The sequence below is a fragment of the Pelobates fuscus genome, chromosome 7 (genome assembly GCF_036172605.1).
Source record: "Pelobates fuscus isolate aPelFus1 chromosome 7, aPelFus1.pri, whole genome shotgun sequence".
NCBI lineage: Eukaryota > Metazoa > Chordata > Amphibia > Anura > Pelobatidae > Pelobates > Pelobates fuscus.
The window spans coordinates 128,236,853-128,251,389 of NC_086323.1; the positions used below are offsets into that span (position 1 = coordinate 128,236,853).

Consider the following 14,537-nt stretch of genomic DNA (forward strand, 5'->3'; position numbering starts at 1 on the left):
CCTGAGGTATATGCAAACCAAGGTTAAGTGATGCCTCAAGTAATTGTGAAATATCAGAGGCATCAAAGGGGGGAATGTGATGTAATTCCAGTAAAATACAAGTTTAGCAGGCTAAGATTGCCACAAGGCATATGTATGTATATGTGTTTGTAGTATCAGTTAGTTAATTACACGTAGCTAAGATACTGTTATCACTGTACTGACCAGGTGCAGGAATGTAAGAACTGGAATTACGCGTCCCTCTCCTTTGTATCAGATGAGCCACGTGGTTAGACCGGATGGATGAGTTTAGACTCTATTTATTAAATAGGTTAAGGGTATGTGTGGGTGTAGTTAATTGTGGGAGGAGCTACAGTGCTATATAAGGAATGTACTCTATGTATTCAGTACTCAGACTTTGCTGTATTTTGGTGACGCTAGTCCCTCTGAGTCCCGATCGGTGATCCAATAAAGAATCTCTTCCTTCCTGAAGAAACCTGTGTCCATCTCTCTGTGCTTGGCTTCCGTCAGTTTCTCCGGTATCAAAAGTGGTACATTGTTTTTACAATGTATTGTGTTTTTTTTTTTTTTTTTTTTATACCAGGGGCTCGTAGGGACAAGGTAAGTGATACTACAGTGTAATCCCGAGTGAGGCTTGGGGTTACAGCTTTCGGTACTGAAAATTAACCCCAAGCCACGCTCGGGATTACCGCCAGGGAGGTTAATATTGATTGGACCCTGAGCACCAATTTGCTTGCTCCCTGGCATGCAATTACGCCATCAACCCCAACCCAGTGGCGGAACTAAAGAAGAAAGGGCCCTGGTGCGAGAATTTTGTCGGGCCACCCTATCGCAGGGGTGGACAAAAGTTAGATGCATTTCTGTCATGCAACTCCAACAATGCTTTGACAGCTGGGCTCTACCATTTTCCCATGTTTGCAGGGATGTGGTTAACACTGAGCAATGTCTGTGTGTTTGAATGTCAGCATGTTTTTGTATGGAGTATGTTTGTGTGAATAAAGGGATGTGTTTGTATGTGGTGTTGGCGTTTCAAGCATGCATTTATGTGTAATTTTGGGTTTTGAATGCAGAGGTGTGTTTATATTTAATTTTGGTGTTAAACACAGAAGTGTGTTTGTATGTAGTGTTTACGTTTTAATAGAGGAGTGTTTATATGTATTGTTAAAATTTGAAGGTACACACAATGACAACATACAGATACACATACACACACAAATACAAATACACCGACACATATACTGTCAGGCACACTGACACACTGACACATACACTGACGGAAAGGGCTCACAAGGCAGTTGCTTTGGGCCCCCCATTTGCCTTGCGTTAAAGACGGCCCTGCCCAAGACTAATACAGCATGAAAGATATTTCTTTTTTTTTTCTCCTGATAATATTATGCTGGTTTTCTTGGAACAGGCATCTGAACAACCTCTGTCAGCTTGTACCCTTTATCTGTCTATTTTTGCCTCCAGGATTGTCCACTTTGAAGTCTTAGGCATTCTTGGGTACGATATGCTACCTATAATAACTGATATTTCGTTAAGCAGGCTCACTCCTATATTTGTCATTTTATATCCTTTGTAAATGGTTACATTTAAGAAAGATTGTTTGGAGAGATATGTTTTAATAATTGAAGTGCCTGTATGGAAATATCAAACGTAACTTTGCAATCTAATCAAATATTATGCTGAATACAAGTTAATAAAAATAAACTACGGAAAATGTAAATAGCAAAATTGTTATTTCACCCAAATGTGGGGCTTAGAGGGCTGGGCTTATACATTAAACTAGGAATTGTGGACAATAGACCGATTACATTTCTAGCTCAAACTAGCCACAGTGGTAAAATAGCTTTGCATAGTAAAGTTGATGAATTTTCCCAAACCCCATTATTTTGGCCTAAAATATGTCCCTTGCTATCTCTCCACTCTTATGTCTTTAGAATCACCAACACCAGCAGAGCGTACAGAGAGAGCACTTTACTTGATAAATACCTTATATATTTAAAATATTTTGGCAGCACTCTGCACGTTATACAAGCATTTTCATAGCTATCACTAGATGGACCAGCCAGGATGCAAAATATAACTGTGTTGGTGACAAGACAATCTATCAGTAAAACATCTGTTACAGTCAAATGTAGACTTTACATGATGTTGGCAGGATTGCAATGGTGTACATTAAAGGATAAATACAGATATTGTATGAACAATTTAGGAGATATCCATGCATTTAATTATGGTATCCATTATTTTTTGGGGGTTATATCTTAAAACAGCATGCAAAAGCTTCAGATCGTTTGCCTGAAGCCCCTTCTCCCACAATTACAGACTTCCCAATGTATCTCATTGAGAAGTATTAGCTAGGCAGGTGCTCTGGGCAATGGCATAACTTTTGAAGGATTTTTAGCTTAGCTTCACTAAGTAAGTAACAGAACTGGTTGCCTGGCAGACGGAGGTGGGGGAGGTGTAACAAGGTTAATTTATAAGTGTGACAATATCTGTTGAAATCTGCACTTTTTGTAAAATGAAAAAAGAAGACACACACTTCACTTATAAAGTATTGAAGCAAGATAAGGTGCTTTAGGTGTGTGAAGAATTCCTTTAAATAATATAATTTCCTTTCTGTTCTACCCATTTCTGTGTAGCAACACATACAGACATCCCACAATAAGCATTTTGGCAGTATATGTAATTCATTGTGGGAGTCCATTTCAATGATCAGCTGCCAAAATCGAACACATTGCCTTAACACATTGCGCACTGCATTTACACGATGCTCACAACACTAATACCCTACACACTGCATTTACAATGTGCACACTGCAATAATACACTCCACACTGCATTCACACCCTACTCACAGCATTCACACCCTACTCACAGCATTCACACCCTGCACACTGCATTCACACCCTGCACACAGCATTAATACCCTCCACGCTGCATTCACACCCTGCACACAGCATTAATACCCTCCACGCTGCATTCACACCCTGCTCACAGCATTAATACCCTCCACACTGCATTCACACTGTGCACACAGCATTAATACCCTCCACACTACATTAATACCCTCCACGCTGCATTCACACGGTGCGCACTGCATTAATACCCTCCACAACTGCATTCACACTGTGCGCACAGCATTAATACTCTCCACAACTGCATTCACACTGTGCACACTGCATTAATACCCTCCACGCTGCATTCACACGGTGTGCACTGCATTAATACCCTCCACAATGCATTCACAGTGTGCGCACTGCATTAACACCCTCCACGCTGCGTCCACACTGTGCGCACTGCATTAATACCCTCCACAACTGCATTCACACTGTGCGCACTGCATTAATAACCTCCACGCTGCATTCACACTGTGCGCACTGCATTAATACCCTCCGCTGCATTCACACTGTGCGCACTGCATTAACACTGTGCGCACTGCATTAATACCCTCCATGCTGCATTCACAATGTGCGCACTGCATTAAGACCCTTCACACTGCATTCACACTGTGCACACTGCATTAATACCCTCCATGCTGCATTAACAATGTGCGCACTGCATTAATACCCTCCACTCTGCATTCACACCCTGCACAAAGCATTCACACCCTGCGCAAAGCATTCACACCCTGCACGCTGCATTCACACCCTGCACAAAGCATTCACACCCTGCACAAAGCATTCACACCCTGCACACTGCATTAACACCCTGCGCAAAGCATTCACACCCTGCACACAGCATTAATACCCTCCAGGCTGCATTCACACCCTGCACACAGCATTAATACCCTCCACACTGCATTCACACTGTGCGCACTGCATTAATACCCTCCACAACTGCATTCACACTGTGCGCACTGCATTAATAACCTCCACGCTGCATTCACACTGTGCGCACTGCATTAATACCCTCCACGCTGCATTCACACTGTGCGCACTGCATGAATACCCTCCATGCTGCATTAACAATGTGCGCACTGCATTAAGACCCTTCACACTGCATTCACACTGTGCACACTGCATTAATACCCTCCATGCTGCATTAACACTGTGCGCACTGTATTAATACCCTCCACGCTGCATTCACACCCTGCACAAAGCATTCACACCCTCCACGCTGCATTAACACCCTGCGCAAAGCATTCACACCCTGCACACAGCATTCACACCCTGCACACAGCATTAATGCCCTCCACACTGCATTCACACCCTGCACACAGCATTAATACCCTCCAGGCTGCATTCACACCCTGCACACAGCATTAATACCCTCCACACTGCATTCACAGTGTGCGCACTTCATTAATACCGTCCACACTGCATTCACACAGTGCGCACAGCACTAATACCTTCCACACTGCATTCACACTGTGCGCACAGCACTAATACCCTCCACACTGCATTCATACTGTTCGCACAGCACTAATACCATCCACACTGCATTCACACCCTGCACACAGCATTAATGCCCTCCACGCTGCATTCACACCCTGCACACAGCATTAATACCCTCCACGCTGCATTCACACCCTGCACACAGCATTAATGCCCTCCACGCTGCATTCACACCCTGCACACAGCATTAATGCCCTCCACGCTGCATTCACACCCTGCACACAGCATTAATACCCTCCACACTGCATTCACAGTGTGCGCACGTCATTAATACCTTCCACACTGCATTCATACTGTGCGCACAGCACTAATACCTTCCACACTGCATTCACACAGTGCGCACAGCACTAATACCTTCCACACTGCATTCACACTGTGTGCACAGCGCTAATACCCTCCACACTGCATTCATACTGTTCGCACAGCACTAATACCATCCACACTGCATTCACACCCTGCACACAGCATTAATGCCCTCCACGCTGCATTCACACCCTGCACACAGCATTAATACCCTCCACACTGCATTCACAGTGTGCGCACAGCACTAATACCCTCCACACTGCATTCGTACTGTTCGCACAGCACTAATACCCTCCACACTGCATTCATACTGTTCGCACAGCACTAATACCATCCACACTGCATTCACACCCTGCACACAGCATTAATGCCCTCCACGCTGCATTCACACCCTGCACACAGCACTAATACCCTCCACACTGCATTCACAGTGTGCGCACAGCACTAATACCCTCCACACTGCATTCGTACTGTTCGCACAGCACTAATACCATCCACACTGCATTCACACCCTGCACATGGCAAGCATACCTTACTGTCTACATTCAGACATTACTCACAACATTTACTGACTAAACACATCATTCATATATTAACCCAACATTCACATTCTGCTGAAAACTTGTTTTTGAAAGGGGGTGGTAGATGGTACCTGGAGACTCTGCTCTTGCAGGGATCTAAGATGTAAATTGAGTTCTAGTGGGAGTGCATACTAAGTAGCGAGGTCCATGTAACTCATTCTCCACGATAGTTAGATTTCATATAATGAGGGAATGCAGATATATGCCACAATCTTGAGTGCTGTATAAAATTCAATCTATATATTTGTTAGCAATTTGCTAGCACAATGCAGAAATAAAATGTTATCTTCGTCAAAGTGCTACTGTGACATTTTGACATGACAGGTGCTCTTTAATTCCATCATTATTTTCCTAGCAACATCAACTGGCCATCAATTAATATTGTCAGAGTCAGCTGTAAACAACTACAGAAAGCCATTTCAAATACCTGCCTGTTAATAGATCTGCAGCATTACCCATGTTTACGGGTACAGCAACATCAGCCTTAGAGCTACATTAGTGATTACCGGTAGTAATGCACTGTCCTAAACTTTAAAGGGGAACTGTCACTTTTTGGGAATTTTAATAATAAAGAAAAGCAAAAATATAGTGCGTTTGTTTATATCAGAGAAAAGGTGTCTCTAAGGGGATAAGATAACCCTATAAAAGATATGCTGGATTAGAACAAACAGCTCTCTGGTAACCTGCTTATTAACAGGGATGTATATAGTTCATCTTTTTAGACTTGAAGAAAGGGGATTTCACCTTTAGAATAGTAAAGGTTTTTCCCTATAATTAGCAGAAAATAAAAAAAAGATGTGGAATTTTTTGCCTAAAGAGGATGATGTATCAGACTATGTAAACATTTTTAAATAACGCCTATATGCTTTTTGTTTTGGGGGGGGGGGGGGGGAGAAGTATTAACAGATATAGTTAATATGCATGGAGATGGATTACCATTTTAAAATCAAGTATGATTTTTCACGGTTTGTAGCACAATTGTAAATCAGTCCAAATCAAGTTGTTTTTACCTTCTTTTGGATCAACCTCAGAAACAGATATGTGGAAAGTTGAACTTGATGGACCATATTTATTTATAAAATATTTTACCAGGAAAGATACATTGAGATTTCTCTCGTTTTCAAGTATGTCCTGGGTCCACAAAACATTGCATTGATACATTAGGGTACAATAAAATACAAAAACAATATTAATACACAATATATACAAAATGTAACATAGAACAGGTAGGAAATATATAATCAACCATGACACGTGCATTCTATTTTGAGGTATGTAGAGAGGGATCTCTTAAAGGACTTCAGGCTTGGTGAAGATTTGAAAGTGTGTAGGAGGTCGTTCCATAATTGCGGTGCTCTGGAAAACAGCTCCAGTTAGGTCTTCTTGTTCCATGCCAGTTTGGATGTCATTGCAAACTTTTAAGAGGGTAGTTGTAGTGGAGTGGTTTGGACGAAAACCCGATTCATCAGGGGTCAGATAGTTTGATTGTTGGTAATACTCACATAGTTGCGTATGGACACATTTTTCTAAGATTTTTGACAATACTGGGAGCAATGATATTGGGAGAAAGCTAGAAACCAAAGTAGTGTCACCACTTTTATGGATAGGTACTACTCTTGCAGTTTGGGTATGTTTCCAGACACCAAGGATTCGTTAATTAGGGTTGCGACAGGTTTAGCAATTTCCGGCGCACTGAGCTTCAACAGCATTGCTGGGATTTGATCAGGTCCAGACTGGTTTTTCATTTTTAGATTATTAAGGTTAAGGTTTCTTAATGACACTAATAGGTACAGGTCTAAAAATGAATTTGTCTATTTTGGGTCTTTGCAAATTTAGTGGGGCCTGATCCACATTTGTAGTTTCAGGATGTGTGTCATTTATTAGCTTGGCAATCAGGGTAGTGGAGCATCCGACAAAATAATTGTTAAAGGCATTTGCTACATCTAAGGGAAGTTGCAGGGTTTGGTTATCAACTTTGACAATGGAGGGTTGGGAATGGATTGGGGGAGTTTGTAATTTATTTATGACTTTCCAAAAGTTTCTAGGGTTTGAGATATATTTTTGTTCAGATTTTCACAGAAATATTGGACCTTGGCCAATATTGTGCATAGCCTTTGTTTCTATCAATATTGATAGATTGCCTCTCCCCTTCTCCTTCTCCAGATTCCTCAACTCCGGTGGTGAAATGCCCAACAAATACATCAATTAAAAGATTGAGCGCAACCATTCCAAACCTCCACGTTTGTTGCAATCACAACAATTACTGTGCATTTTAATTATATTCTTTGTAACGTGACATCAATTCACGTGTGATTTTTTTTTTTTTTAGAATGCAAAAACATTCTGAAAGTCAACTATTTTTCAATTTCTGTTTTGCCCCATAATTGGAAATTCACTTGATTGGAATTGGCTAAACTTGGTTGAGACTTCGGAGGCAGAGCTTATCACTGTCTGAGGGTGTCATGATCACAAAATTCAACGTGCCACAGCCCCAGATTCCCCATGCACACACAGCAGACATATGGTGGCTTTGAAATGCGGAACATTTTGGGTTGTACACTCCTTTGAAGTTACCTGAACAAAGTGTAATTTTATTCCTGCACATGAATTCAAGCTTCAAATTACAATCTAAGCTATTCTGTAGTTGAAGCATCTTCTCCACTGTTTAGTGAAAGACCTTTCTTTTGTGTGGTTTGAAGAATTGATAAACAAAGTGTGAAATTGGAAATGACAAGACAGTAAGCACAATATTGTTTTGAATGGGTTTGGAATCTTAGCTCACAGGCAACAGAGTCAATATCCCTTATTGTTTGATTTATCTCTTCTATCTCTTATCTCTTCTTTGTAGGAGGAAGACATTGAATATTATGACTCCAAAGCGGACACTGAATACGTAAGAATCTGCTCTCTCTTTTTTTTCGACTTCCTTCGCTCCTCTCTGAGCTGGATTCTATTACCCATGAAAAAAATGTATTCCTAGATTTAGTTTGAAAATTCCCTCATTGAATGTAATAGAAAATTGTGAAAAACAGAGCCCAGAAAACTTTCATGGGTAATTACATTCAGGTCTCTAAATCCATCTTCTTCTTCTACTACCTCATTCTTTGTCTTTTTATCCCTATCTTTAGTCTTCCACTTTCTGTTCCCTTCCTGGCTCCCTATGTCACTTTGACTATGTCCCGCAGGATGACCCAGAGGGGGAGGAGGAACAAAGTGAGCCCACGCACTCATTAAAGTTGGATTTTACTGATGATCTAAATTTTAAGACGAAGGTGAACTACTCCTACACAGCAGTGCAGATCCCGACAGACATCTACAAAGGCTGTAAGTGTTTGTAAAAAAAACCATTCACCTGTAATTGTTCTTACGTTCCTTCAACTGCCTAGCTGTTTCCCTGATTGAAATAAAAAACTAAAATAGTGTAGTAAATCATCACATTGAAAAATAAGAGACTTTGGCCAAAGCAGATTTACAATATGGTAGAAAGTGTTATTGAACAAGTGGTGGAACTTTTATGGAGTGGTCTAAGATCACCAGGCCATATGTGTAACTTTATGAGTTGATACATGAGAGCAGTTAAATATTTCCTGAAACAATGTATGGTGTAACCCTAATTTTCACTGAATAGTCCAGGTTTAACAGTATACCCCAGTGGAACAGAATTGGGCAATCCTAACATCTTAAAATTTGCCGTTGCCCAAGAAAGGGTGTTTGAACCATTGTTGAAGACAATAGTTAAACAGGCAATCTGGGGGAGCTGAAGGGGTCAGTGAAATGAATTACAGATTGCACCATAGGAAGGCTTATCAGTCACATGTATTTTAGCACAGCAGAGCTGCTTCCTGTGTTTATTACAAACTAGGATAGTATGTGGCAGAGGAAAATTTCGTGGTAAGGGAGAGACATGGTAACATGGCACTTGGCATTTTGCTAATAAGGGATTTCACGCTGTGCTAAGTGATCAGGGTGTGAGACATTGAGGTGCTAAGTGCTCTCTGTGCTGGTAACTGCTAACGAGCTGTCATTGGTGGTAATTAATCAATGTACACAATTAGTTCAGGTTCAGACTGAGGCCGCAGCATCTGCAAGGATTTTATCAATCTGCAATAACGTGAGAACCCCACCAAAAAAATTACCTTCTTATCCGATGACCCTGTCTATCCTTCCTGAATAGTATTGCTATCTTCTCACCACTGTTCACCCCAGTCATGTCATTGATCGATGCCCTTGTCTGTTGACCACCAACACAATATCAAACCACATCCGATATCTGCTAACCCTTGTCTTCCACTGACAAATGCCTCTTTAGCTACAGTCATCCTAAACGAGCTAAACTGGACAGATGCCCTAGAAGATGTCTTTATCCAGAACCGAAACGAGGATCCCACTCTGCTATGGCAGGTGTTTGGCAGTGCCACAGGTGTCACAAGATATTACCCAGGTACCTATAGGCTGCATTAGATATATTGTTTTTGGAGCAGCCTAATTTCATTTTCTATTTGCACTGACTACTTGATTTGTTCATGCAGCCACTCCGTGGAGAGCACCGAGCAAGATTGACCTTTATGATGTGCGCAGGAGACCATGGTAAGCACAATATCTGTACGCAAGTCACCCAGTGCTTGTGTCATTGGGCATACAGTAAATTGTGTCATTGCCTCCCAAACTTATTATTAATATATTACTGTCATTGTCTCTTATCCAGCTACATGTGTATCGATAAAGCTCTTATCCTGCATTGGTACTCTGTTGGGTTTGAATAAATTGATGTATAACTGTTGCGTTGAATGGATATTTAAATATTTATATATATATTGTGCAAAAAGACAAACGCCTAAATAATTTGTCTAGAATTGTGTAATAATGTTTATAGTTAGTCATGTAGATTTAAAACTTGTGTTTATTTTTTCTATATTTGTACATACAGCACTCATACACCTCCCTTTGGTGAGGAGTAGCATGTTGGTTGTATAGGAGCAATCTTTGGGGTCATACACCTAAAAATTCTCAGTAAAGTCTTTGAATACATGGAATAATGCCATGTACGTGACTCTCCTGTCACATATAGGTAAGACCCCTCATCTTATCCAGCCAAGTGACAGAAATAAAGGGACACTGAAGTATAGTAGTACCTCGGTTTACAAATTTAATGCGTTCTCCGGGATGTTTTGTATTGCAAAAAATTTGTAAACCGAAATGTGGTTTCCCATAGGAATGCATTGAAAACTAATTAAATCCGTTCCGGAGGTCAGAAAAAAGTCAAAATGAGCCAGCATGGAAACCAACCCACAATGCAGAACACAGGCATGCAAACTACGAAGCTCAGCTCCCTACCTTTCCACTGCTCGAAAAATGCACCCAAAAAGTCCCAAAACAACTGCAAAAAAATTCCAGAATGGCTCCAAAGCTTGATGCAAAAACCGCTCCAACACCTCCACATTCGATGCCACATGCTACCCACAGACTCCAGCATGCAGGGGGTTGCCGCTTTAGACCTCCAGGCGCAATGTATCCTGGGGAAACTTACTTTGTATTGCGGCAAAAAATTGTAAACTGAGGCATTATTTTCAATGGATTTTTTTTGTAAACCGAAAATTATGTTAACCGAGGCGTTTGTAAACCGAGGTACCACTGTAACTGTAAGTGCTTCATCTCATTGAAGTGGCTACAGTATATGGTGTCCCCTGTGCCATCTTTCCATTCAGAGTTAAACCATTTGTAATTCTATCCAAGAGACTTCAGCAGCTTATCCCCCTGTGCTGCACAGGCTAATGAGGAAGCATCAGCCAACTGCTTTCAGCCTATCAAAGCGACAGCAGGCAATATTACCAATTCAGTGAGGTGAAATGGTTACAGAGCCTGCAGTGTCGCTTTAAAGCTATGTTACACCGTGAATTATTTGTATTTGGCCTCCTGAAACAGTGAGAAATCAGTCTCCCATCTTCCCTTCAACTAGTTGTCTCCAAGTAGAATGCTTTCAGTTTGTCGAGCCAGCTGAATTCTAGAAAGCAACTGGATTTCCTTCCTTTATCTCTCTTTCTGTCTCACAGTGTCCTGATACCCATTGACTGAAATCAAGTAACTCTTTCATGGTGTTACACAACCTGCACTATAGCACTAATCCGGAAGCTCTTTCTCTACCTCTGTTGCTCTATCTAGATGTTTAAAACAACTGCTGCTCAAATCAGTGTAAAGTGCTTGCCCTGTATAGTGCAAGTTGAATTATAGCTCTAGATTAATTTGTCTTTCTTTATCTATCTTGCATTCTGTGATGTAGGACGCTTACATTGTGATGCACAAACTGAATTCTAGCACTACACTGGAGGCTGTTTATGTTGCTGTCTGTCTATAAATCAGCCGACCAAGGCCAAGTTCGAATTCTTTTAAGACCGTTGCACACGCAGAATTCTACCACTAGATTGGATTATGTTTTGTTATCTCTTTTGCTTTCTATTACACTAGAACTCTAACAGTATGTTGAATGAGCTAACTTCCACTACTAGACATGTTTCTATTTCTTTATCTCTCTCCCTCCTTTTCTCTCTCTTTCTGCTCCCAGACATCCACTGGATGAGATAAAGTTCAAATTCTCTCATCTTGTAGCATAAACCTGAATTCTAGCAATCCAATTTCTCTCTCTTTCTTTGCCCTTCTGTCAACCCGTGTATCTTCCCTCATCCATTTTCAGTTTCATGTTCTGTATTCCAATCCACTCTTCTCATTTCTTTATTTTCTATCTCAAAATCACTTTCTTTTCTCGATGTGTTTCTCATCTGACCATCTCCATGTGCCCTTTTCCTCCTCTATCTCCCTGCTTACCTCTTTGTATCTCTTTGTATTCTATTCTTCTTGCTAATTTTCTCCTCACGCATTTAACTCCCTCTCCCTTCCTCCCTCCCTCGCTCTCTCTATCTCTCTCTCTTCTCTCTCTCTCTCTCCCTACTATTCCAGCCCTGAGCTGTTCTGTCCAATTTTCATTTCACGCATCATTGCCACTGGAAAATATCTAAAATAACAGAGCAGGCACCTCAAGACTGTGTGTGTATATATACTTTGCGTGATTGTGCATATACTTGTGTGTACACAGCTGCTGTTTGTGTGGCCATGTCCATGTGACTGTGGGTACTTTTGGAATTTGATAATACATGCGTGTGATATGTGTACATTATAAATAGTATTTTTTCCCATGGATTTGCACTTATTTTCCCTGGTTCATTTCTGCCATCAATAACAATGTAAGATACTGACAATAGGGCATAGGCTCTGGCATAGTGCAAGGCAAGGCATAGTTACCGTTTAGTGTGTGTGTCTGTGTCTGTGTGTGTGTGTGTGTGTGTGTGTGTGTGTAAATGTGTGTATATTTTGTTTTTGATATTTTAATATTTTTTATAAATGTATTATATAATATTAAATACTTTCAAAAAGCTTGTCTAATATTACATCAAGGTCTATGTAGGATTCTAAAACATAAAGTCTACCCATTAAAATAACTGGAGGCTCATAAATATACAGAGAGAGAGAGAGAGAGAGCGAGAGGTGAGCATGCACACACAGAAGTAGTATAATTAAATACAGTTTAGGCAAAATACATTTATTGTGCATTCCCATGAATGAGCCTTTGTTTCGCTTGTAGGAACTGTATCAATACTTATTTAGTTCATTGTCTGCTATTATGTAAGTGGACATGGACATACGCAGCTTTTTACATAACCCAGTTACTACCTCTGTGCAGGACGCAAGACTTGTTATATTATAGTGAAGGCTGGTAGCATGGGCATCTATCGTATGGCTTAACCTTACAATAAAAAAATCATGTAGTAAGAGCTTGGTTCAGTTTTATACAACTCTTATGCTACAGATGTTGTTTGAGTCTATAACTGACCTGCTTCTAGGACTGATGTGGATACCTGCCCATTATGAACAGCAGGGGGAATGCTTATCCATTTAAAGGACTCTGCTATACTGTGAGATACTTTGACAATTCTGTAAGTATAGTGAGGGAAAAATTCATTCCCTGCTCTAGGCTTTTGAGCTCAGACATGAAATGAATTTCTTCCAGTATCCTTGGTTATGTCTACCATAATGTAAGCTATGTACTAAGGTAGGGTTTTTTGTAGCTGCCTTTGCTTGTCCAGAACTTATACTAACCAATGAGTGGATAGTTTTCCCAGTTGTCGAAGACCATTAAAAGCGGCATGTACATTGTCATACTTCAACAATAGGATATCTATCTGCTATACAGAACTTGTTGTTCCGATTCCAAGTTTTTGCTTACAATGTAAATTGTTTTTCTCATTGAATGGATCTGTGGAACATCCCATAATACTGAAAAATTGGATATTTGTCTTGTCTTTTTTTGTGTCAAATTTCAGTCTTCTGTGCATTTGTGATATTTAAAACACATCTCACACTTGTGGAATTGTACGCGTATCCTGCATAATATATAACACCTGGTGTATTTAATATCATCCAACCACAATGTCTCTTCTCTGGTTACAGCATTTTCTCTAGCTTACTACGCTCTGTCTCTGCACTTCAAGGAGTTCTGTAAATTAGACATATACCTGCTGTCTCAGTTATTTTCAGTGCTCTGTTGTGCTTTGCACATGCCACTTGCCCTAGTTTAAGATTACGGTATTGATTCTTCTTACATCTAGCAATATAAGCTCTTATCGATGCTACTTCTTTGGGGGTGAATGTTGAACTCTTCTTGGCAGTTGTATCCTCTCCTCCAGCTCATTCAAGATCCCTCTTAAAGCATATCTCACTCTTTTCTAAATTCTACCTTTGACCAACAGTTTTTTCACCCCCTATTCTATTCTCAACATTTTTCAGTTTACTGAAGTAGAGGAACTTCCCCCTTTCTCGTCCAAATATATAGTTTACATGTGCTAAGTTCCACCCAGGCCATCACAATGTTGTCACTGACAATATATTTTCACTATGTACGTTACTGGAAGATGCATTTATCTAGAGAAAGGAAAGTAGAGGTTTGAAAGAAACTAAAGACAATTATTTGATCTGTCTGCATTCATGGGTGCAAGTAATTAGGAAAGGACAACTTTGTAGTAGGCAAGAGGCAACAATTGCCAAACAAACCTGCATTTCAAAGACTTCTTATTCAGCTGCATTAAGAAGTCTGTAATTGGATAGTTACAGAAAGTCTGGGCGGGGTCACAAGGGGAGGATCTTCAAAGGCTGCAGACAAGAGACCTCCAGGTTTTGCAAAGTGTGTTACATATACTATCAATGA

The 14,537-nt window shown here is 40.6% G+C and overlaps 1 protein-coding gene across 4 annotated transcripts in view; it reads left to right on the forward strand.

The window, feature by feature from the left end:
• CACNA2D2 (calcium voltage-gated channel auxiliary subunit alpha2delta 2) overlaps positions 1-14,537 on the forward strand; it is a 310,100-nt gene that overhangs the window by 240,247 nt on the left and 55,316 nt on the right. For 2 of the 4 annotated variants that reach the window (XM_063426623.1, XM_063426624.1), the window contains exons 5-8: positions 8,133-8,177; positions 8,413-8,608; positions 9,594-9,725; positions 9,814-9,871. In XM_063426623.1, the coding sequence (XP_063282693.1) occupies positions 8,133-8,177; positions 8,413-8,608; positions 9,594-9,725; positions 9,814-9,871 (431 nt within the window). The remainder of the gene's footprint in view (positions 1-8,132; positions 8,178-8,412; positions 8,609-9,593; positions 9,726-9,813; positions 9,872-14,537) is intronic. The other 2 variants (XM_063426625.1, XM_063426626.1) reach the window with 1 other exon arrangement.